Source organism: Bos grunniens, chromosome 21, assembly GCF_055505025.1.
Source record: "Bos grunniens cultivar Pamir isolate PY7600 chromosome 21, Bosgru_T2T1.0, whole genome shotgun sequence".
Lineage (NCBI taxonomy): Eukaryota > Metazoa > Chordata > Mammalia > Artiodactyla > Bovidae > Bos > Bos grunniens.
Window position 1 is genome coordinate 3,415,843 of NC_141185.1, and position 24,515 is coordinate 3,440,357.

Consider the following 24,515-nt stretch of genomic DNA (forward strand, 5'->3'; position numbering starts at 1 on the left):
CAGAACATTTTCACCACCCAGAAAGTTCCCTCAGGCCTCTTCTGGTCAACACCCTCTGCCCTGAGGCAGCCACTGTTTTGACTTCTGTTGCCACAGATCCAGTCAGTCTGGTCTAGAAGTCCAGGAGAACAGGATCAAGGCCGGCACTCCCCCTGGCCCGGCTTCCTGCTCTCAGTGTAATGTTCTGGACGGGAAGTCAGCCATTCACTCCTCCTCACTGCAGGTAATAGCCACAGTTAGTGTCTCCTACTGGCAGACACTCGGGTCACTTCCACGTTGTGCTGCTAGGAGCAAAGCTGCTGTCGTCATTCCTGTAGGAGACTTTTTGGTGAACGTGTGTTGTTTTTCCTGAGTAACACCTAGGAGTGGGACTCTGGGCTATAACATTTATATGTTTAACTTCCAAAGAGGCCGCCAGTAGCCCATCTTACACACCCACCTGCGGCCAACACCTCACCAGCATCCACTCTGGGTATCTTTTCATGTCGGCCATCCTAGTAGAAGTAAAGTGGCATCTTGTCATTGTTTTAATTTGCATGTTCCTGATAACAAGTAATGCTGAGAGCCTTTTAATGTGCTTATGGGGGCACTTCCTTTGTGAAGTATCTGTCAAGCCTTTTGCCCATTTTTCAAGTTGAATGGTTTGACTTCTGGTGACTGAGTTAGGGGATGAGTCATTCTGACTGTAGAGCAGGAAAAAGGTGGCGCAGCTAGGCTCACTGGCAGGGGGCTCTTGGCCACCCCACACAGTTGTCACTGGCATCAGATGACAGCCCGCGTCATCACCAGATCACAGGCACGGATCCTGCAATGGGAAAATCTCATCACATGTATTTAGCTTAAAAATATTAGTCCATTACTACTGGAAAAATTTCCTAAAGATGATACTGTATTTTAAAAATCTTTTACAGAGTTAAAATAGACATCCCAGGGCTCCAACATTACATATTAAAAGATCTGTAGCAATCCAAATAAAGTACTTCCAGCAGTAAATTACAGAAATAGCTGAGAAACAAATTCTCACTTTAAAATGTTAATTTAAAAGGATTCTATGTTGGGATCGTCAACCTGCCCTACTAGGAACTGCTCCTGTGAAGAAAGGTCCATGGTGACAGAAACACCCTGGATCAGCACCTCAGAGTGAGCAACGAGCTCCACCCCTAGTGAGACACAGAGCTCACATTACAAGGCCAGCGTCTTCCAGAACAAGTGTAAACGCCCGTGTATAAGTGAATTTATTTCAAACAGGAGAGACAGGTCAAAAGAGAAAACATTTAGTCAAGGGCCTTTCTGTGGCGTCCTACCTCCCAAACGGTCTCTCGGGCTGCCTGGACGCAGGCCTACGGGGTGCAGACAGGTGGCGCCAAACACAGCTCCCCAGCACCCCCGGGCTTGTCACAGCCCCTGGAGTTAAGGGCACCCCCCTCCCCCCCCACAGGTTCTGGACAATGGGCTGTGAGCGGAAGGGGTCCGTCATTCCTGAGCTGAAGCATAAATGAGCTGGCAAGAAGGCCTTCCCTTCAGTGGTCCATGTGCAGTGGCCACAGTGCACAGCAGGGCTCAGTCAGCCACCACCCGCGAGACGACGACCGGGCGAGAACCACCTCGTGGGAGCAGAGAGCAGCAAGCGTGTGTTAAGTCGCGGGTATCCGGGGCTTGTTAACTACAACACTAGTCCAGCTAACACAGACACACTATAATTTTCCTGTCTTCTGTTTTGCTTTCCGCTCCCATGTAAAAAAAGTTTTAATTACTTTATTCAACAGATCAGACGTTTTCCCTTTAAGACTACTTTTTAAACATATATTTTAGAACAAAAGGTGGCATTTATTTGGTTTTCACTATTTATAAAATTGCTTTTCTGCATAAATTACTATATAATATGGTCCTATTTGTTACCTAAAGGCATGAGCTGACGCTGAATCTGTCTGCATTAAACTCTGTGACCAGATGAACTCAATTACAGATTGCATTTGTTCGCTGAACATTCTAGTGCCTGACACAGGCATTTTATGTGTACTGGGAAATGAAATGTTATGAGCGTCTTAAATATCTGCTAAACGATGCAACTTTTTTCTAAAAACTAGGCATGTCTTAAGTCATAATATTTCATATTCGGTCTCTGTAACAGAGCTCAGCAGCTAAACATTTAACTGAAGAAGTCTCTCAGTCTAAGAGACGCAAACCGAAACCACAAGGAGGCGCCACTCGCAGCAGTCAGAATGGCTGTCACTAACAAGTCTGCAAAAATTAAACACTGGGGACGGCGTGGACAAAGGGGCCCTCCTGCCCTGTCGGGGGAAACGTCAGCTGGTGCAGCCACTGTGGAGAACAGCATGGAGGTTCCTTAAACACTACAAATAGAGGTAACATGATCTAGCGATCCCACTCCTGGGGATCTATCTGGACAAAACTATAATTCCACAAGATACAGGCACCTGCATCTGCACAGCAGCACTATGCATAACAGCCAAGGCATGCAAGCAACCTACATGTCCATCGATGACAGATGGATAAACATCTGGGATAATGCCAGTAAGGCCACCTGTAGCAACATGGGTGCAACTAGAAATTATTACATTAAATGAAGTCAGAAAGAGAAAGACAAATATAGTAATTTTTGTCTCTATATATAATAATTTGTACATATAATAATTACATACAATAATAATTTCACTTATACGTGGAATCTAAAATTTGACACAAATTAACTTATTTATGAAACAGAAATAGAATCAGGGACATAGAGAACTGACTGGTGGTTGCCAAGGGGTTGGGGTTAAGGGAGGGATGGATTCAGAGGTTAGGGTTAGTAGATGTTAAGCTATTACACGTAGAATAAATAACACGGTTCTACTATATAGCACAGGGCACAACAGTCTATATTCTATGATGGATAAACCATGATGGAAAATAATATATGTGTGTGTGTGTGTGTGTAGGTATAACCGAATCACTTTGCTGTAGAGCAACAATTGATACAACACTGTCATATGGGAATAGAATCTAAAAAAGGGTGGACACATGTATAACTGACTCACTTTGCTGTACTTGTTAGTAGCAACACAAGGCTGTAGACCAACTATACCTGAATTTAAAGAGAGAAAAATAATTCTTAGTCTAATCCCAAAGCAGCGATTTGGTAATTTGTACAAGGACAGAAAAGAGGGACGCTACATCTTGAAAAAGAAAGACAGAAAAGACAGAAAGCATGTTCTTGATTTGATACTTTGCTAAAGTCATTCTTAAAACTGAAATACCTAACTTACATTGTAAGAGGTGGTGACATTCCAGACTTTAAATGACCTGGTGTTGCCCACGATCAAGGCTGGCATGAGGTAGCCTGGATCACACTGCTAGCACTGGGAAGATGGGTTTCTGTTTTCTTGTTTTCAGTGTCAGAACATCTGTAAAGAAGCGGCCAGGACTGAAAGGGAACCAGGTAATAAAGCACATCTCTGAGCAGCTCTGATAAGCCAGCATCTCCTACCTCACGCCTTGGGCAAGCGGATGATAATGTGGAGCTAGACTAATGAATTATGGTGAAGACATCTTGTACCTGTTACTAGTTTTATTTGTGATGATCAGTAACAAGGAATCAAAACCCATATTCCAGAATTACTTAGAAATGGAGTTGCAAAATGATGACAACTTGCCTGACAGTCTAATTTCTGCTGTGGGTGGATATGGCCATGTGCGGGGCCCTCCACCTTCAATGGAAGCTCCTCGAGGGTCTGAAAGAAATGAGTGCTGGGACAGCGTGGGAACAGGGTGCTGACTGAGGAAGGCAAGAGCAGGGTGGATGCTCTAGACGACGGGGAGAAAGGGGAGCCCGGCATGGTAAGAGCAATGGCCAGCACTGGGAACCCCACAGCACCAGGCCCTCAAAAGGCAGGCTGAGCTGGCCAGGCCGCCAGGGTGCGGGAGTCACCCCAAGACTGGAACTTGACTCCAGGGCATGTGGAGCCACTTAAGGTCAAGCAAGGGTGGCGTCCCGAGCCGAGTTTTAGGACGGGAGCTCAGGCAGCTGTGGCGGGAGGGGGCACACCAGAGCCGAGAGGCGGTGATGGCCGCGCGGGAGTGTGTGCGGGGGTGTGTGTGGGAGTGTGTGAGAGCTCAGGCAGCTGTGGCGGGAGGGGGCACACCAGAGCCGAGAGGCGGTGATGGCCGTGCGGGAGTGTATGCAGGGGTGCAGAGCTCTGGCCCTGGCAGTGATGGAGGGAAGCAGAGGATAAGACAGCCCAGGAGACCTTCTGGGGAAGACGGAGAGACACTGTCGACCACATTGGCCAGCAGAGAAGCAGAAACAGCCAGAGAAGCTAATGGAACAGAGAAGTGAAGTCAGGAAAGAGAGTACATTTTGGACCATCAACAAAATGAAAAGGCAACAACCTCCTGGAGTGTGAAGTCAAGCAGGCTTCAGGAAGCATTCCTATGAACGAAGGGCTTCCCAGGTAGAGCTAGTGGTAAAGAACCCACTTGCCAGTGCTGGAGACCTGAGAGATGTGGGTTCAATTCCTGGGTTGGGACAATCCCTTCGAGAAGGGCATGGCAAGATACCCACTCCAGTATTCTTGCTTGGGGAATCCCATGGACAGAGGAGCCTGGTGGGCTACAGTTTATAGGGTCACAAAGGGTCGGAAATGACTGAAGTGACTTAGCACACACGCATGTATGCACTATGAACAAAGCTGGTGGAGGTGATATAATTAGAGTTGAACTATTTAAAATCCTAAAAAAGGATGCTGTTAAAAGTGCTGCACTCAATATGTCAGCAAATCTGAAAAACTCAACAGTGGCCACAGGACTGGAAAAGGTCAGTTGTCATTCCAATTCCAAAGAAGAGCACTGCCAAAGAACGTTCAAACTACCATACAATTGCACTCATATCACATGCTACCAAGGTTATGCTCAAAATCCTTCAAGTTAGGCTTCAGTGATACGTGAACTGAGAACTTCCAGATGTACAAGCTGTGTTTAGAAAAGGCAGGGGAACCAGAGATCAAATTGTCAACACCCACTGGATCATGGAGAAAGCAAGGGAATTCCAGAAAAACATCTACTTCTGCTTCATTGACTACACTAAAGCCTCTGACTGTGTGGATCACAACAAACTGGAAAATTCTTAGAGACTGGAATACCAGACCACCTTACCTGCCTCCTGAGAAACCTATACGCAAGACAAGAAGCAAGAGTTAGAATAGGACATGGAATGACGGACTGGTTCCAAATAGGAAAAGGAGTACGTCAAGGCTGTATACTGTCCCCCTGCTTATTTAACTTATATGCAGAGTACATCATGAGAAACGCTGGGCTGGATGAAGCACAAGCTGGAATCAAGTTTGCCGGGAGAAATATCAATAACCTCAGATATGCAGATGACACCACCCTTATGGCAGAAAGTGAAGAGGAACTAAAGAGGCTCCTGATAAAGGTGAATGAGGAGAGTGAAAAAGCTGGCTTAAAACTCAATGTTCAAAAAACTAAGATCATGCCAAAGTGTCCCAGGGAAGGCAGGAGGGCACCCCACAGTGCAGGCAGGAGCACGGCCAGCAAGGCCACTCCGGTCCTCCTGGGGGTGGCGGCCGGGTGAATGCTCTGCTGGCTGGACCGCGACCCACCCTGGTGTGGGGCTTAGGTTCAAAACAAGGAGATGCCAAAAGCATAAATAATCTAAATAACCCTGGAAAATTCCTAGCTTTGGAACAAAGCTTGCTTCTTTAGTTGAGAACCAACCTGCTTCTCCAGCTAAGCTGATTATACTTGGGGGCCTCGTGGGACCAAAGAACAACGGAGCCTCTGTGCATTACAGGATGGTGGTGAGAGGCCGCTGGCTGGAGGCACAGCAAGGGCTGCCCGGGGGTAAGGCGGACAACGCCCCCTCCTCCCTCCTCGTCCTCCCTTTTTATTTGTTAAACGAGAACACGTGGTTGAATTCTCAAATGTTAAATGCTTATAAAATTCAATTCTATCGCCTAATAGAATACTGGTTGTCAGTTCACCAGGTGGGAACCCATCCGGCTGAGAAGTATTCCTAAGGCTCACATGGGCCCTGGAGGGGCTGGGAGAGCCTCGCCTCCCGACAGCCACGCCTGACACTCTGCCGGGAGGATGACCTGAAAGTGCAGCTCACTCTTATTTCCCGGAATGGGAATGAATTACTTATAAGCAGCATCAGGCTGCTTGGCTGCCCTGCAGCCCTGGTGGGGACACTCAGAGCACGTGGGGATCCGCACACCCTGGGCAGCGGGGTAAGGAGGGCTGTCCCAGCCGCAGGCCTGACCCCGGTGCCCAGACCGGACGGGCACTGAGCAACAGAGGCAGACGCACTGCAGGATGGGCCGGAGTGGCTCTCCCGGCCCCTCTCTCGGACATGTTCCTCCTGGGTTCTAAACCCTGCAACCTGGAGAGGGTGGGGAGGGGAGGCCCCTCACTAGATTCTTAGGAGGCCCATTAACCTGCAAGAGCGGCTAATCGGCCTCCTGCAATTTAGCGAGCGGCCTCCAAGAAGTCACTCGGTTGAACACAGGGGCCCTGGGAGGCGGGTCAGGCTCCCATCTCCACGCGGCTGAAGGCGGGCGGGGGCGGCAGTGCAGGCAGCCTACCTAGCTGGGAGAGGTCCAGCCGGGCCCAGTGCATGCCTGTGGGGCAGCTGGCGGACAGCGTCCGGATGAACACCTGGCCGAGGCTGTCCAGCGCCCACAGGGCATCTTGGCAGGCGGCGTAGGCCCTCATCTCGGCGTCAGGGGGCAGCTGCACAGTGGACGGGCGGGACTGGGCGTGCTGGGCACTCAGGCGGCACAGGTCCTTGCTGCTCTGGCACAGCCACAGCGAGCTTCCTGCAGAGAGGTCACAGCATCACTGTGAGGCCCCAGCCCGGTGCCCACCCTCGCTCCCCACCGTGGGGCAGGAGCAGCCAGTAAACAGGAAACCAGCCCAACACACTCAGAAAAAACAAAAGAGTTCAGATCTTGGAAGCCCACGTCACCGGCTCAGTGGCCCAGACCTTGGATGTTCTATGATGAACCGGGAAGCCTTCATCGTGGTGTACTGGCCAGGGTCCTGAGGAAGCAAGCTCAGCGACTCCTTGGCAGTACGCCACCGAGGAGCCACTGCCCGGGTGACAGGCAGGCAGCAGGGTGAGGCTGCTGGAGGAGGCCCAGAACACCAGGAAGCCTCTTCTCCCTTTCCTCACCCCCAAATTACACGCTTTCATTGTCTCCATTTATTCAGAGTCCTTGAGGCTCAATTCAGTTTAAAATGCAAACCATGCTTAGAGAAGTTTTAAAATCTCAGTCAGATTATCTAAAACCTGGGGCCAGATACAGTTTGAAATTAAATTTTTGGGGGGAGTTTGAAAACGTAACGTCACGGTCATGCCAGATATTTAGGTAACAGCCCTGAGGAGTCAGCTGGTAACCCTCCAGCCGCCACCCCAACCCAGGCGGCGCAGTGATGCTTCTACAGCGCAGCGCGTCCTGGTCGCGACCCGCAGGACAGACGAGGGCAGGAGGGGCCTCCCGTCAGCTCAGGTCAGTTTTGTGGCCGCATTCAGGACACCTGTGGTGTTCAGAGCTCTCTCCCTCGGCACTGTGGTCAGACCGTCTGGCGAGGGAGTACTCTGTTGCACTGACCGAATCCTCCACATTCTGGCGGCTACAGGCTGGACCTCGCCGGCCGCTCCCTCTGAACCACAGACTCATGGCATCGTCTCGTTGGACTCGGCACCATCCTGGGCGGATGCTTTGGCTGCCAGCAGGGCCACCTGACTACCCTGAGCTGCAGGAGGGGCTCTGAGTTCTGAGTGGAGTTGGGAGGCCTGCCTGCCACGGGGCAGTGGGACTGAGGCCAGCAGGGGGATCTGTAAACGAGGATCACAGGGGAAATGGCCCAGCACCCGGACAAGCCTGGTGCCGACTGGCCTGTGCTATGGCCCCAAGATGTGCTGCTGCGGTACCGGCTGCCAGCCTCAGCCGCCACACAGGATGCGCCCGGCCGTCAGGAGGAGCCTCGTCTCCAGACTCGACTCCCTCAGCACCCCACACCAGGCTCTTCTCTCCTGTCCAGCTTCGGGGGCCCTCGCCCGTGACACCACCACGGCCAGGCTCCCACCCCAACTCGACCACATCAGACCATGGATTTAACCGTTCAGTGGCACCCCAACCCACCGTCCTTGCTGGGGGCAGTGGACGCCAACACAAAGGCCCACTTTGTGGCAGAGGCGGTGCCCCGGGGAACAACATGACTCCAGTAAGTGCCTGCGGAGAGTAAGGGAACAGTGTGTTAAAGCCAGAAGCGCTTCAGAGCTTCAGTGCTAGGCCGCAATTGGTCTTCAAAGCCCCCACAGAGGAGGGGCTCCGGAGGCCCTTAACGTTGGAGACCCAAGCCAGCACTGCGAGAGCCAGCCCAACGGGCAGAGCTACAGTCCTGCCCAGGGTTGGGGGAGGCCACCCAGGGGAGACAAGCTGGAGGAGACCCACTGAGCAGGGGTCACTCACAGAAACGAAGGCCCAGCTGGCACCTGGGCACTTACGCCTACGTTTACAGATCTCGCCCGAGCCTCGCGTCTCCCACAGGGCAGAAATTTTCTCTTTTGGAAACGGACTATTCTCTCACTAGACTCTAAGTATGGGAGGAGTTTTTCATGTAAATGGAAACTGCTGACATAAAAACAAGCTCTCTGCGCTCTCCTTATATCCTACGACACCCCTAGTGAAAACTGACGACACACCAGGTAGACACCGGTGTCCAATCATAGGAACGACAGACGGAAAAGAGGACACTTGTCAGAGCACAGAGGGCGCCTCCATCACACACTTCACACCACTGGCACTAGACGATCTCTTCAAGCGGAGTCTTAAAGCCGTACTTTCAAAGCTGACTCTAAGTGGAGCGGCCCATCAAGCTGACATGGAAGTAATTCACCCACCGATGAGACTCCCTCGAGCGACGTGGAATTCGTTCTTGCCCGAGGAGATCCAGACGCCGCTGTTGTTGACGCCCAGCAGGCTCGGCTGGCACTGCAGCTGCTGGGACCAGAATGCCGTGCGGAGCCTGTCCGCCACCTTCTCCACGGGCGCCTGGGCCGCCGTGGCCACGGAGTGCGTGGCGCGGATGACGGTCTGGAACAGGCTGCACTGGTCAAACACCACGTAGTCCGTGACGCTCACCTGGAGGGAGGCGGGCAGGCACCCTGCTCTCAGTGCAGTCACAAGCGCCTTCTGTATGTGCGCGGCCCGAGAGCTAAGGCCCCGCCCCCACCTGCACGCGCGCGCTCACTCGTGTGAGGGCTGGGGACAGGTGTGGGGACAGCCCTGCCGCAGGGTGCGATTACCTCCAAGGGGTCGATTCAGGGGGAGGCTAACACCTGCCTTTAGTTTACATACTTCTCTACTGCGTGCACCTCTTACAAGCATGCATTCCTTTTACGACTAAATATCACCCCGCCGCACCCCTAAGTCTTTTATTCTAAATCAGTGAGAAAGGATTATTTTGTTTTGAAATTTAGAAAGTTCCAAAGGACAACCGGTACAATACTTAGAATCGTAACATGGTTTTAAAAAGGTAGTATAGGTAGAGTGATGGAGCAACTCGTGACCTAACAGGAAAGTGAACGTGTGAGGCGCTCAGCGGTGTTCGACTCTGCAACCCCATGGACTGTAGCCCGCCAGGTGCCTCTGTCCACAGGATTCTTCAAGCAAGAACACTGGGGTGGGGGCTTCCCTGGGGGCTCTGTGGTAAAGAATCGGCCTCCCAACGCAGGAAGCCTGGTTTTGAGCCCTGATTCGGGAAGCACCTGCATGCCTCAGAGCCAACCAGGCCCGTGCGCCACAACTACCGAGCCCATGCTCTAGAGCCTGGGAGCCGCGACTACTGAGGCCTGCGCGCCGAGAGCCTGTGTCCACGAGAGAAGCCAGTGCGGTGAGCAACCTGCTCTCTGCAACGAGAAGCCAGTGCAGCAGCGAAGACCCAGCACAACCAGAAAACATACTGCAGTGGGCAGCCACGCCTCTCCAGGGGCTCCTTCCGAGCAGGGAGCAAACCCCAGCCTCCTGCTCTGCAGGCAGATGCTTTCCCATCAGCCACAGGGAGGCTCTGACCTCACTGGCACTGTTAGTAACTACGCCGGAACAGCAGTACAGACTGAACCTGGCCTGGACATGTGGAGCACACCTGGGCTCCGGTTCCGGACATGCTTCTCTCCCTTTCCTGAAAGAGGCCTTTCTCCAGGCCGTCTAAGGAAACCTCTCCTTGCTGGGCAGCTATGGTTGCTAGAAAGCTCTCTGACTGCGCGGCTTCCCGAGTCTGTCCACCCTGGTGGATTTAATTATAGAGAATGTCACGGCCCCACTCTTAGGACGGCCTCGTGCAGGCCACACTCCGAGGTCATGCACAACAAAATGCTGAGTGATGTGAAATCACTCCCGACAGGGAATCTCACGTGTAATAAACAAAACAAATGCAACAGAAGCAGCTATAAAATCAGCACTGCACTCCGTGTGTGCACACAGCCCTTCCTCACGGTGATGGAACTCGGGCTGACTGTGAGTTGCTGTTTGTACCGAGGTTCAAGCAAATGGTATTTGTTAGCTGCAGAGCCTGTGGCCTCTTTCTCTCTTATGGGCAGAGTCGTGCCAGCTTGGCCGGGTAGACTCTATCAGAGTCCACAGGAGGCCGGTAGAGCCTGGGGACCACCGCCCTTCCTCATGGGGTACGGTGCCAGGCCACACGGAAAGCCTGGGACATGTTCAGTCCCAGCACCCAGGCCTGGCCGATAAGTAGGATGCAAGTTAAAAAAGAAGAACGGTTTAATGACCAAACATAACGCTGACTCGAGCACCACAGAGCAATCAATCCTGTAGTAACTGAAACAGCTTGCTTCCAAACACCCCAGAGACGACTCTGTCACATCTCTCTGAAGACAATGTTCTGAATACTATGATAAAACAGCATCTAGCTTTCCTTAGGCTACTTAAACACAGAATTCAGTACATATATATGTTTTTTGTGTGTGTGTGTGTGTAAAACCATATAATATGGTTACAAATACAGAGTATTTTTGAATCATTTATATAACTTTTCAAATAGCACCTGGCATATTAAATTAGAGACATAGAGCAAACACAACTTCCTTTTCCACATGCTCATCTGAAAGACCTAAGAGCGGCCGATGGAAGACCTGCCCTCAACGAGGCAGGCCTGAGGGACAGCGCCTGACCCAGTGGGGCTCACACAGGAAGAGTCTCTGCTCGCCCCTCGGCGTGAACGCCAGCACGGTCCCACTCACCATGCTGGGGACTGCGGGCGACACGTTTACGCTGAATGTTGCCAGAGGGGTAAAGAGAGCTTAATTACACCATATTATTTGTCAGTGTTTACTTTTCTGGGAAAATTCCCCCTTCCTTTGTTGAAATACCATTTATTTACAGGCCTTCTGTACAAGCAGAGATAGTGAATTTTAATTGTGGGTTGGGTTTCTCACACCTATTATCTAATCTCTTTTCTTAGTACACTCTTTCAGAGTTAAATATTAGTATCACCTAGGTCTTCAAATGGATGTCACTAGGTCGATTTAGCCTGTAATATCAAATTTCTAAATAACACCAAAATTTAAGTAAACTAAGCCTGCATACTTAGGCAAAAAGAGCTTTCCGAGTTACTTTCTGTGATAAAAGCCTTGATATTCCTAATGTGCTCAAATGGTGACTGAGGGGTAAAGACTCTGCCTGCAGTGCAGGATATGTGGGTTTGATCCCTGGGTCAAGAAGGTCCCCTGGAGAAGGAAGTGGAAACCCACTCCAGTATTCTTGCCTGGAGAATTTCATGGAGTTCACAGGGCTGCAAAGAGTCAGGCACGACTGAGCACGCATAACTCATGAAACAGAAGTGAACACTGTTGGTTTAACCCAAGCTCCCTGAGCTCCGTAAGGAACAGGGAGGGGCGCCAAATGGGAGGCGCCCTGGCACGGACCCTGGAGCTAGACACCTACCTGCCACCAGTGGTCGTCGTCTCCTTGGGGCTTCTTGGAAACGATGCCAGTCCGGAACCACAGGTTTCCTCGGACGTCCAGAGCCCACAGGCTCTGCTGGTCCCCGAGAGTCACACAGACAGGCTCCAGAGCCTGCCGCTCACTGCAAACAAGGACAGCAGCGTGGCGTCAGCACCAGGTTCTCGGCTCCCAGCGTGTCTGGGACACTGACGTCAAGTGTCTGGGGGGTGCTCAGTGTGGGACAAGAGATGAGCCCCACTCGCAAGTTCCAAGGAAGGAAGCCTGAGTTCAGAGTTCAATGGCTGTGCAGTATGTGCAGTTCAGACGTGTGGTGGGACCTGAGGGACACATTGCAGGCCCAGGACGGTGGGGAACACTCCTTAGAGAAGACGACCCAGGAAGAAGCGCAGGTGTGTGGGGGATGCCAGGCCTGCGTGATCCAGCATCCCACCCCTGCCTCCACCAATTAAGTGAACAGAACCCCTTAGCACCAGGCTGTGCAGCGCAGTAGCAGCCTGGCAGACCCGCCCTCTCAGCGGACAACACCCTCCCTCTGCCATCCAGTGATGTCCCCGCCAGTGTCAGGGATTAGCTGCAGTCCCCCCAGCACAGCGCCTCCCTGACCTCTGCAGGGGGGCCGGGGCACCCCCGTGAGGCATGTCCCTGTCCAGCTTGGGACCACCTACACCAATGGGGGGTGGTTCCCCGAGACGGGAGCTCTGTGAGGCCAGGGCAGGGTCACGTTCACACTCTTAGCCCAGTACCGCCCCCGGCTCTCAAGAGGAGCTCACTCAAGTTTCCTGGGATGCTAAACTCAAACCAAGACTATCCTAGTCTAACTTTTCTAAGGACTACTGATAATTCCATGCTAGAAAAATGGCCTGACAGTAATTCTGCAATGAAAATTCTGACTGGTAGAAAGCAACCAAATAAACTGTAATTCATGGATAATTTCAGCTGACGAGGAGGATAATAAATGAAAATATTTGGTTCAGTCATCTGAGACTCTAAACAGAAACTTTCTGACACTGGGCAGTTCTGCAGAAAGACCACCATGAGAGACCTGTGAACACATGGGGCTCAAGGTCACACACAAATGCTGCTCAAGGGTAGAAGCATTTTTAAAACTGAGCTCTGACCCAACGTCCAGGCTGCCAGTCAGAGGGAGGCATAGGGTGCCTTCAAAGCCCAGGCTCCTGGCATTGACTCTGACAATACCAGAGAACACCACAACCTTGGAAACCTTCAGGGAACCAGCTCTGCCTGGGAAAGGCTCACACGTCCCTTAAGGGGCATCAAGCTGACAAAGACCAGACAGGGACAAGGAGGACACAGACCGCGTCTGCCCCTGCGCGCATACCTGACTATGTCGCACTTCCAGAGCTCCCCCTCGGGGCAGAAGCTGCTCACCCCCTCCCGGTACAGGAGGGCTCGCTGCTCCGTCAGCGCCCACACCACGCTGTTGCGGGCAGTGACCTGGGACAGCGGGAACGGACAGTCGACCTTCACGGCTCTGGCACAGGGGCGATCCACGCTGAGACCTGCCGGGGAGGGTGGAAAGCCCCCAGAGACACACCATCAGGATTTCACTCCCCATTCTCATCCTGTTGCTGGCTTATTTTTCTGTTTTGGTATTCTGTTATTAATAGCCTTTCCTTTCATAGTAAGTGCTTTCTCTTTTTAAGGTTCAGTTAACCTAAGATGGTTAAACAGTGCTTAAATATAACGTCCATCTGTAGTGTTTTTGGACGCTCTTTGGAAACTGGAATAACAACAATTCAGGACCTTCTAGTGTCCCCAAGTAGCTAAACAAGCGCTGAGAGAACATGAAAGCCCAGCACAGGAGGCAGCCAGACCCGAGCCAGGAGGGCCCTGGCCCAGAGGAGCCAGTGCGCAGAGAGGCCCTCCGCACTCAGTGGCCACAGCCCTCGCAGACTCTGCAAGTCCTGTCTCAGGAGCTCCGAGGCCATTCCTAAGGGAATTGGCAGAGCAGCTGCTACCTAAAGCCCATACCTGCGGCCTTGGCCTGCAGCTGGGTCTCTGCACTCCCTGACGTGTCCCTACTTATCACTAAAGTGCCTCTCGGTATCACAGTCCTTGGGCTGCATTTCCTCGGACTCAACGCGGTGGGAATCACCTACGGGACTTCTTACACTACTAATCCTCAGCCCAAACCTGGAGACTCTAACCCAGTAGCTCTGGGTGGGTCTGAGTTGGGCTGAAATCACTGCCCAGGTGATTCTTAAGACCCCCCTCATCCCCAGGCCAGAGTGCCCTCTTTCCCCAGCAGGAATGATATTCAGATGCCTCTGGAAGTTGGACGTGCCTGTCTTCCCAGCTATTTTTCACTTTCAAGGAAGCCACAGGAACAGGCTGGAGGGACTGGCGGGCACACGGGCCCGAAGCTGGCAGGGCTGCCCTCTGGGCCGAGGCAGGAGCTGCTGTCATCCTGGCATCCCCACAGCCGAGAGTGAGCCAGGTGCGAAGGGCTTCCAGCCCCAGAGCTGTTCCTGGCTGACCGTTCCCAAAAGAGATGGAAACATCCTCTCGGAAGCAGCAGTATTAAATGGTCAAAAGACTGATCTTTACATAAATCCAACAGGGCCTCCTGACAAGTGAAAAAGAGCTCCTGCCCTGGACTCATTTCCAGGTACTGCTAAATCATGTTGCTTTTGGAAACCCATATCCCATTTTGCTGACGGTACATAAACACTGACTCTCATTACAGTTTATTTTTAATAAACAAGTCCCACTGAGTCTCTTCCAACAGCTAAAGGTTCCCCTCAGGGCAGTTTCCTAGGACGAGATAAACTGCTATTTGGAGCAGATTATTTCTCGATGTTTTTTCCTGACCCATGTGTAAATAAGGATACGGAAGCAGGGCTTTGACCAGGCTGAAAAAACTGTCATGAGTTAAAGGGAAAAATGATTCTAATGTCATTTCTGTTACTCTTTCCTCTGCAGATTTGATACCACAGGAAAAGGGACATGCAATGAATGGCTAGCCCTATAAGATTCAAAACAATTGTATTAATTCCCGCTGTAAATGCGTCCTGGGCTGAACGTGAGTGAGCAGCAGAAAGGTGCCGATAGATTTCAGCGGCAAATACTCTCTTTCCGGAAACAATGGCAAATACTCTCTTTCCGGAGACGTTTTAACTTCCATTCGCACCCAGCCCCTCCCTCACCACCTCCAAGCACATTGCCACCAAAGTGCAGTCACCCCAGGGCAGCCACCTGTCTGCAGGTACAGGTCCCCGTTGGTCCTGATGATCCAGGCCGTGTCGTCACTCAGGGCCACAAACACCGCCTGGGGCAGAGCTTCGTACCAGTGGCGCTTCCCCTTGATGGTCACTTTTCCGCACGCAAAGGCTCGGTTAGACTTCTGTTCAATCTTCCAAAGAAGGGCGCCTGTGGAAATAAAAATTCTATTCAAGGGCCAATGAACACCGAGAAATGTTTACCCGCTAAACTCCCTTCTGGGTGCTGCGGGCAAGCGATTTCTCCAACATGCCCCCTTTGCTGCTACGCCGACCGGGGAAGGGCAGTGCTGAGGCGCGAGCCCCCGGGCCCCCTTAGCCGCCTCTTCATGTGTGAAAGGGGGTCGCCAGCAGCCCGCAGGCCGTCAGGAAGGGAGACTGCCTCAAGGACACAGCACACAGGGCGGGCGTCAGGGGCCCACGCCACGTGGGAGAGAGCAGTGCTGCTAGGCGTGCCGGGTGAGGGCCCGGACGGCCGTCCTGACACTGCTAGGCGTGCCGGGTGAGGGCCCGGACGGCCGTCCTGAGGCACAGTGAGCGTCCCGGCAAAGAGAGCACCCGAAGGGACTCGACGGCACAGGGTGAATTCTGGACCAGCCAAAGGGACACGGTGCAGGAAAAGGACACATCTGAGTTGGGCTGTCCCTTTTCCCACTTAGAAAAGGATTCTACTCAACAGACAATGGGGAGGGAAGGAGGAAAGGCAAACAGGAAGCCTGTCTATGGAGACGGAAGCAAGGTGTAACAAACCACCAGTGTCACCAAGAGCGCACAGGCTGGACAGAGGGTCCGACGTGAGGCGCAGACGCAGGAGAGGCGGCCGGCACAGCCCACAGCCCCGAGTGCCCAGCCTGGTCGGGGCCCTGCAGAACGGCTCAGCCAGAGCACCAAGCTGGTGGAGACAGAGCTCCCACTGGAGCGGTGAGGGACTGAACGGTGTGGAGACACAGAGTAATTCACAGAATCAGGGAAGAACCGAAGCTTATAACCGGCTGGAGAGATGAACCCAGAGGTAAATGAGAGGGAAAGGGTAAAGTTCACAACTACATAAAGTCAGCTTTACTGACTATGCCAAAGCCTTTGACTGTGTGGATCACAATAAACTGTGGACAATTCCGAAAGAGATGGGAATACCAGACCACCTGACCTGCCTCTTGAGAAATCTGTATGCAGGTCAGGAAGCAACAGTTAGAACTGGACATAGAACAACAGACTAGTTCCAAACAGGAAAAGGAGTACGTCAAGGCTGTATACTGTCACCCTGCTTATTTAACTTCTATGCAGAGTACATCATGACAAACGCTGGACTGGAAGAAACACAAGCTGGAATCAAGATTGCCGGGAGAAATATCAATAACCTCAGATATGCAAATGACACCACCCTTATGGCAGAACATGAAGAGGAACTAAAAAGCCTCTTGATGAAAGTGAAAGTGGAGAGTGAAAAAGTGGGCTTAAAGCTCAACATTCAGAAAACGAAGATCATGGCATCCGGTCCCATCACTTCATGGGAAATAGATGGGGAAACAGTGTCAGACTTTATTTTTTGTGGCTCCGAAATCACTGCAGATGGTGATTGCAGCCATGAAATTAAAAGACGCTTACTCCTTGGAAGGAAAGTTATGACCAACCTAGATAGCATATTCAAAAGCAGAGACATTACTTTGCCAACAAAGGTCCATCTAGTCAAGGCTATGGTTTTTCCTGTGGTCATGTATGGATGCGAGAGTTGGACTGTGAAGAAAGCCAAGCACCAAAGAATTGATGCTTTTGAACTGTGGTGTTGGCGAAGACTCTTGAGAGTCCCTCGGACTGCAAGGAGATCCATTCTGAAGGAGATCAGCCCTGGGTGTTCATTGGAAGGATTGATGCTAAAGCTGAAACTCCAATAACTTTGGCCACCTCATGAGAAGAGTTGACTCATTGGAAAAGACTCTGATGCTGGGAAGGATTGGGGGCAGGAGGAGAAGGGGACGACAGAGGATGAGATGGCTGGATGGCAACACCAACTCAATGGATGTGAGTCTGAGTGAACTCTGGGAGTTGGTGATGGACAGGGAGGCCTGGAGTGCTGCGATTCTGGGGTCGCAAAGAGTTGGACACGGCTGAGCGACTGAACTGAACTGAACGGAACAGATTATTATCTTAGTCTGTAAGGAAAAATATTTTTCAAACAGGAAAAAGATAGAAGAAAACAACCCTGAACAAACTACTGGTTTACACAGTGACAAAGGCCAGGAGAGTCGGAGGGAGCCTCTACCAGACATCACAGGCTCAGTCTTGTCTGCCTTCCATTCTGATGCTCTAACAAACCAGCTACAACCAGGCAAATACACATACATACTTTTGTTCTACCCCCTCCCCAAATAGGTAAAGCAGCCAGCATTATGAAAGACACAAGGTTCTGTGCAGATGGGGGCGGAGGTAGAACCTCACCCCGGAAGCGTCTGTCCCAGCCCACTGACAACGGCCTGATCACGGCTTGAAGGACTGAATGCATTTTCTTTTCACAGCCCAGGAGTAGCTTGTTCACCCAAAGATGTATGTAGCTCATTAAAAAATAATTTCTAAGAGAGAAACCAAATATTTCAAATTTATCCAACATATCCATGGGCCCATCTTCATTAGTTCAGTTGCTTTAAAGCAACACTAAGAAACAGGAACACATTTATTCTTATGAGAAATTTGTATGTTAATATTTCTTTAAAAAAAACTCAAAATTCAAGCTATTTGCATAACTTAACAAGAGTATGTTCATGTGTTACCACTGCAATTAATAAAAAACTAAAAACTGAACTGCATTTACACAATTTTTAGTTGATGTCAAATGAAGCAGTCCACGTCCCATGGAGAAAAGCCCTCAGCCCTCCAGGAAAGGCCCAGCGGCTGCGTGGGGTGGGGGGCCGGGCGCAGGGAGCCAGGAGGCAAACCTGAGGGCGAGACTGCCACCTGCTGGACAGCATCTTCGAACTTCTGCCAGCGCAGCCCAGCGCCCGGCAACGCGCTGCAGAACAGGCCGCCTTTGTAGTCCAGGCACCAGAGGTACTTCTCGGAGACCGCCAAGCTGAGGATGCCGTGGCCGGGCCCGGAGTAGCCCATCCAGCTTTCTGCAAACTGACAAGGACAGAGCCTGCTGAGTCGGCGACGGAAGACACAGCTGCATGTGCCCCACACTCGGCAATACGAAAAGTGCGCCAGCATTAAAGTCACAGAGCTGAAAGGGCTGTGTACGTGTGAGTGTGTGTGTGTCTGTGAAAGGCCCTCTGAGCAGCCATGCAGAGGCCGGCCCCACTGTCTCTGGACCAGCTCTCAGAAACACTGTGAGATGGGAGCTGCTGTCCCTGCAAGGACCCCACCACATCCCTGGATAAACACTTTTTCGTTGATACTGTAACCTCTTTCCTACCCCGGGGCTCACACTGTCATTCTACAGGCATGCTTCCCTTCCCGCTTGAGGGCAGACTGGCCTCTGTGCGTCCAATCATCACAGGAGAAACGGCACTGCCACCACCTTGTTTTCTCACGGGATGTTTTTGAGTTCTGTTCCAGTCACCAAACAGGCGGCCCACCCTGTGGTTGACGGACGCCTGGCCAGGACACTGCCTGACTGGAGTTTGGAGACTAAGGTTTAGCTGCGAGGAGTCTTTCGAAAACCAAAGCTAAATAAAGTGCGTACTTTAATTAAAAGTTTTCCAAAACTGCAAAAGAAACCCATGTATTTGCACAATCATCCACACAAGGACGTTCGTTCACTGCTTCACAGAGCATGATGCCCAAGTCTTCTCAGCTGGCCCTGCTCCCCAGGACACGCCTTATCTACCCCCTCAAAACCCACCAAATGTGGCTTTCAGATGGCTGGGCTGGATGAAGGCAGGCGAGGTCCTCACAGTGCTAGGGGCCCTCTCACCAAGGACTTTCTAAAACTCTGCCCAAGAAGCCCAATCACGCAGGCCAGAGCTGCCTGGCTAATGCTGGGTGGGTGGGGGCCCTGTGGCCACCCCCTCTCCGCCCTATGCTCATCACCAGCGCCCAAGTCCTGCTCCACTAGGAGGATCTGCAGATTATCTGGCTCCTCCCTGACTTGGACTCTGGGACCCAGGACTGCCCGTCACAAGCACTGCAGTGTCCCAGCACCAGACGCAGACCTTGGCAGCCGAAGGCACTCAAGAAAGGGCAAATGCACAGAAAACTGCGGGAAAGGGCACGCTGTCTTAAAGCAAGTAAGTGCGAGGTTCTGCTCTCAAGGCAGGACAGACAGCACCAAAGTTTGAGAGAGGGGACCCTAGGGCCACCCTGGCCCCACTTGCTACTTGATCCTGTGAAGCCAACGAAGTGTCTGAGGCTCCACTTCCTCCAGTGAAATGGGAGCACCTAGAGCTTGCGGTTTTTGTTTCCAGAAAAGTAAACGAGTTGAATTTGTAAAGGGCTGAGTGTGGCACCTGACCCCTGTGGGTGCTGCCCCAATGCTGTGCCTCGGTGGGACAGAGGTTCCACAGGCATCTGGGGACGGCACACGTGGCTATAGGTTCACCCACAGGCCACACCTCACAGCCACACAGCAAGAAGAGGTACAGTACACAGCTTTGAATCCAAATACATCTAATGATAATTACTTGCTGGATTTCCCTGTAAAGAATCCGCCTGCCAGTGCAGGAGACATGCTTTGATCCCTGATCCGGGGAAATCCCACGTGCCAAGGAACAACTAGGCCCATGTGGCACAGCTACTGAGCCTGAGCTCTAGAGCCCAGGGGCCCAAACTACGGAGCCTGCGCTCTAGAGCCCGGGGCGGGGGTGGGGGGCGGGGGACCCAGACTACCGAGCCTGCGCTCTAGAGCCCGGGGGACCCAGACTACCGAGCCTGCGCTCTAGAGCTCGGGACCTAAACTACTGCAGCTCTCATGCCTGGAGTCCAGGGTCATCGGTGCCCAGCTGCCTCAGGTTCCGAAGGGAACAGCTCCCTTCTACACCCGTCACACCTTGGCACCGATGTTGAGTCAAAGAGATGCACGTCTGAGGAGATGGGGGCAGGGAGTGCTGGCCTCCGGCCTGCTCTGCGCCTTCTCCTCCAGGAGGGGACGGGCCTCTGCCCACTGGGTTCCTGGAGTGGCCCCCGGCCAACCCAGCCACTCTCCAGGATGATGAACACTAGGTGCCCATGCTGGACTGGCCCTCCTGGGTCAGGATCAATGGTGAGAGGCCGCTCTTGCTGCTTACTGACTGGGAACGGCAGGTCAGCAGGAGCCCAGGCCATTTCAGACCCCTGTGCTGGAGTCCCCTCAAATCTGGGCCTCCAGCACTTGGCTCACAGGGTTGACAGTGGGAGTGTAACTTCTTCCCAGTGTCAGTTTGCCAGCGACTTCCCTAAAGGAAGGAGCCCTCGTACCTGATCGGCCTTGAGCAGCCCGGGGTCGTCCGTGCCCAGCTGCCTCAGGTCCTGCAGGGAGCGGCCCCCTCCCAGCTCCGTCACGCTCGTCTCCGAGGATGAAGAGGGCAGCCCGTGGCCATAGATGTCCTCCTCATCGCTGGATGTCAGCACCTGGTCCCGTGGGGGCTGCTCCTGGGAGCTGGCGGCCGAGGTCCGGGGAGGTAGTCGGCCTCCCCCACCCAGGTCACGCTTGGAAGTGACGACCACCGTCTGGCCCGTGTCAGCGTCAGGAGCGGTGCGCTGGGGACTTGGGCTGAGGTTGTGGGGGGCTCCCATGTGCGTCAGGAAGCCCTGCTCTTCAGGGGGCTTCTCAGCTCTGCCTTCATCAGCCGTGGCCCCCGGAAGCCGTTGCTCTGCACTGGGGGCCCAGCTGAGGTGGGAAGGCTCCGGCGCCGAGTCCAGGAGGCAGGCTTCTGAGAAAGCACCCGGGGGGCCGTTAGGCTGCACGGCCCCGTCCCCCCGGGCCTCTGCTGTGCTGCCCGGCCCACTGTCCGCAGGCTGAGGCTCCTCCTCAAGCTCCACGATGTCCTCAGTGTCCTCCGCAAACTCCGTCGGGTGCCAGGAGGAACTCCCCGCCCCACAGGGTGGCTCGGTCCCACCCTCGCCGTCGCCCAGGGGGCTTTCAGTTCTCCCCTCAGCTCCTCCGTTCAGCAGGTCAGGGGCGGGCAGGGGGACCTCCAGGACACTGAATGCCTCAGGGTCGCTATACTCCAGCAGCACACCACTGGCCTCCCTGCTGAGACTGCTCTCCTGGTCAGGAGACCCTGTACTGGTCCGGTCCACGATGCTGCCCAAGCTGGAGGCTGCAGACGGCAGGTCCGTGCTCACGGACTGGGGGCTGTCCCCAGGACACTCACGGCCGGGGGTCGGCTCAAGGGGGCTGGGGCCCGTGGCGCTGCTCCCACCTTCGACTTGAAACAAGAACGGTTAGGGTTAGGCAGGATGCCACACAAGCGGCAAGACGCGAGCTAAAAAACAAAAACTTGGCTTAAGGAAAAAGGCGTCTTAAATGAAGGAGCTGTAATTGGTGAAGAATAAATCCCTCAAGTACAAAGTATCCCGATGTGGGGGTGTTTTAAATGAATGCAAATACTGTACACATGATGGGCTCTGAGGCTTCCTTCAATAAATGTTAACTAAGCAAAAACAAAGGAACAAATGGATCACAGAACAATTTTTTGAACTTATTAAAATATTAAAGCATCTGATAACATTTTCCTTCAATATTGTAGCGACCTTTAGTAGAGAGGCTCAATAAGCATCAAGGAGTAAGTAATAAGTTAAAAAAATTCCATGTTAAATCCTGTATCTGAGACTTCCCTGGTGGTAGGTTAAGAATCCACCTACCAAAGCAGGGGATGTGGGTTTGATCCCTGGTCCGGGAAGATCCCACATGCCGCCGGGCAACCAAGCAGAGCAACAATGACTGAAGGCCGGGCTCCGGAGCCTGTAAGCCGCGACGAGGAGCCTCTGCAAGGAGGCCAGACTGGTGACAACCCCTAGTCCCTGCCGCCAGAAAGCCCGGGCGCGGCTCCAGAGACCCAGTGCAGTCAAAAGGAAGCGATTTTAAAATCTCATATCTGGGGACTTCCCTGGCAATTTAGTCGTTAGGACTCTGCAAGCTCACTGCCAAGGACATGGGTTCATACCTTGGTTGGGGAACTAAGATCTCACAAGCCCTACAGCATGGCCAAAAAAAAAAAAAAAAATCCCGTATCTGATGACATACCCAACACTAGACATAAAGTGATGCATCTGAAGATTCCCACAGCTTTCCTTCTGAGCTCATAGACTCTCTGGTCCAGCAGATGATATACATGAATAAACCAAATTTTTAATTTAAGCATTAAAAGTATAACACTTTGTGTTAAATACTGGATAAAGCTTTCACAGTGAAACTCCTCCGAGGAGGACAGACACTGCTGCCTGTGCTCTCGGCGAGCAGCCCCCGACCCCAGGCTGGTGAGAGGCCCCACGTGGCGGGAGGGGGCCCCAGGCGCTCTCCCGCGGACGGTACCTGTCTTCTTCGTCCTCTTCTTCTTTTTCACTCTGAGAGGCTTCACCACTAGTTCCTGGTCGAAGTCCTCCGAGCTGATCACGCTGAATCTCTTCGAGGTGAGTGGGCCGCCCCTGCCCAGCTCGGGGGCTGCCTGCAGCCCAGAGCCACTGTCCGTGGAGTTGAGCGAGCTGCTCCTGCTCCTGGGCTCGCTGGCCACGGAGCTGGCCACCGAAGAGCCCCGGAGCCTCGTCTCGGAAGGCGTGGCCGCTGGCGGCTTCTCCGCACGCGGCCCGTGGACTTGCTCTGCGCACACCGATGTCTCCAGGCCATCCCGCACTGGTAAAGAGGCTGGTTTTACTGTGGTTATCGGGGGGAAAGATGATGTGCTCTTATTATTAAAGGTAAAACACGTGTCCCAGGTGACAGACTTCAGTGTTCGAAAGCCTTACACATCGATCCCACAGGCTGGCTCAGAGCATCAGACGGAGATTACTCAGGCGGGTGCTGAGCTCCCCTTCCTATTCACTCAACCCCCAACCCTACAGACCCACAGAAACGATTCCAGCAAATGTGAGACCCTGACTGAAAATAGGTGATCTTCAAGAAAAGTATCATAAACTGTTTCTTAAGAATCAAAGGAAACTCCCTCTGAATAACTCATTTAGATAAAGCTACAATCACTTAATGGGTAAATAAAAGTGGTAAGTTTTCTACATTATAAACTTTAATTACATACGTTTTATAACAAAGTTTTGTAATAAATACATTTTATAACAAATACAAACCTACTGACGCTAGTCCTTCAGGCCTGCTTGAAATTCGTATAATGTTCCTGTCTCCCTTTAAGAAAAATATTTCATTTTCTGTGCAGGAAACAGACACGATATCCCCTGATCCTTCCAAACCAGCAATTGTGGCCTGTCCAGAAAAAGAAAATCACAAAACCAGGCAATGATAATAGCTCAATCTGTACAAACACATTGGAATCCAAAGAAGTCAAATAGCTGCTGTTTGCTGTCATGACTTTCTGAAACTTGGGAGTAATTCAACCCAAAGTGAGGTAATACCTGACTGATGGTGACTGAGTACCCGTCAGTACCTTTCTGGGACCAAGCCTGCAGTCTCTCCCCGCCCCCGGCCGCTCTCTCCACTGGCCCTGGTTGTGCTCCCACGCCCACCCTGCTGCAGGCGCATCCACTGGCCAGTCCGGACCCTGGCCCTGACCCCGTGATGCCATGCCCTCCACTCGGATTCTCTCCCTGGCCCTAGGTCACTGGGAGTTTCAACTAGATTCAGATGCCACCTCCTCGGGAAGAGTCCCTGACAAGCGGGCCCTCCTCAGCGATGCCCAGACTCTCAGAGCTCACAGCCCTTTACACTAACCCCCACCCGGCCCATCTCTCCTGGGCTGGACGTGTACTGGCAGGTCTAGAGCCCCCACCATGCGGATTCCCGCAGGAGAGCTCAGGCGGGCACTGCGAGTTGCGGTTGTGAATGAACGAGGAGGGAGACAGGACTCCTCCAACGCATCTGAAAGCCGTCAGCACCCAAAACACAGGACAACCCTGAGCCCTCGCTGACTAAAAAACATTCTTGCTTCTCAGTCAACAGCAAATAAGAGACTAGCTCAATGCAAAGGAGAAAATGGGTCTAAGTCCTTTGTTAATTCTTAAATAATCCTGACAGCAGTCTGAAAGCTTCTGATTGTGCTGCCACGTTCAGACTGTCTGTTCATGCCCCGCCTCTCTGGCTCCACTTCTCCACCTACAAAATGAAGTTAATTACACCTACTGGAGAAAGCTTTGGGTGAGTGTTCAGAAGAGAGGAATTGATGTATCA

General features: G+C 52.4%; 1 protein-coding gene across 17 annotated transcripts in view; it reads right to left on the reverse strand.

The window, feature by feature from the left end:
* The window catches only part of TECPR2 (tectonin beta-propeller repeat containing 2), a 99,583-nt gene that overhangs the window by 26,591 nt on the left and 48,477 nt on the right, over window positions 1–24,515 (reverse strand). For 10 of the 17 annotated variants that reach the window (XM_086362829.1, XM_086362835.1, XM_086362822.1 and 7 more), the window contains 10 exons: window positions 23,462–23,594; window positions 22,695–23,033; window positions 20,636–21,588; window positions 18,181–18,364; window positions 15,228–15,401; window positions 13,351–13,531; window positions 11,991–12,132; window positions 8,930–9,170; window positions 8,169–8,258; window positions 6,606–6,839 (listed from right to left, as the gene is read on the reverse strand). In XM_086362829.1, coding sequence (XP_086218955.1) covers window positions 6,606–6,839; window positions 8,169–8,258; window positions 8,930–9,170; window positions 11,991–12,132; window positions 13,351–13,531; window positions 15,228–15,401; window positions 18,181–18,364; window positions 20,636–21,588; window positions 22,695–23,033; window positions 23,462–23,594 — 2,671 coding nt within the window. Of the gene's footprint in view, window positions 1–6,605; window positions 6,840–8,168; window positions 8,259–8,929; window positions 9,194–11,990; window positions 12,133–13,350; window positions 13,532–15,227; window positions 15,402–18,180; window positions 18,365–20,635; window positions 21,589–22,694; window positions 23,034–23,461; window positions 23,595–24,515 lie in introns of those variants that run through there. The other 7 variants (XM_086362832.1, XM_086362826.1, XM_086362833.1 and 4 more) reach the window with 3 other exon arrangements.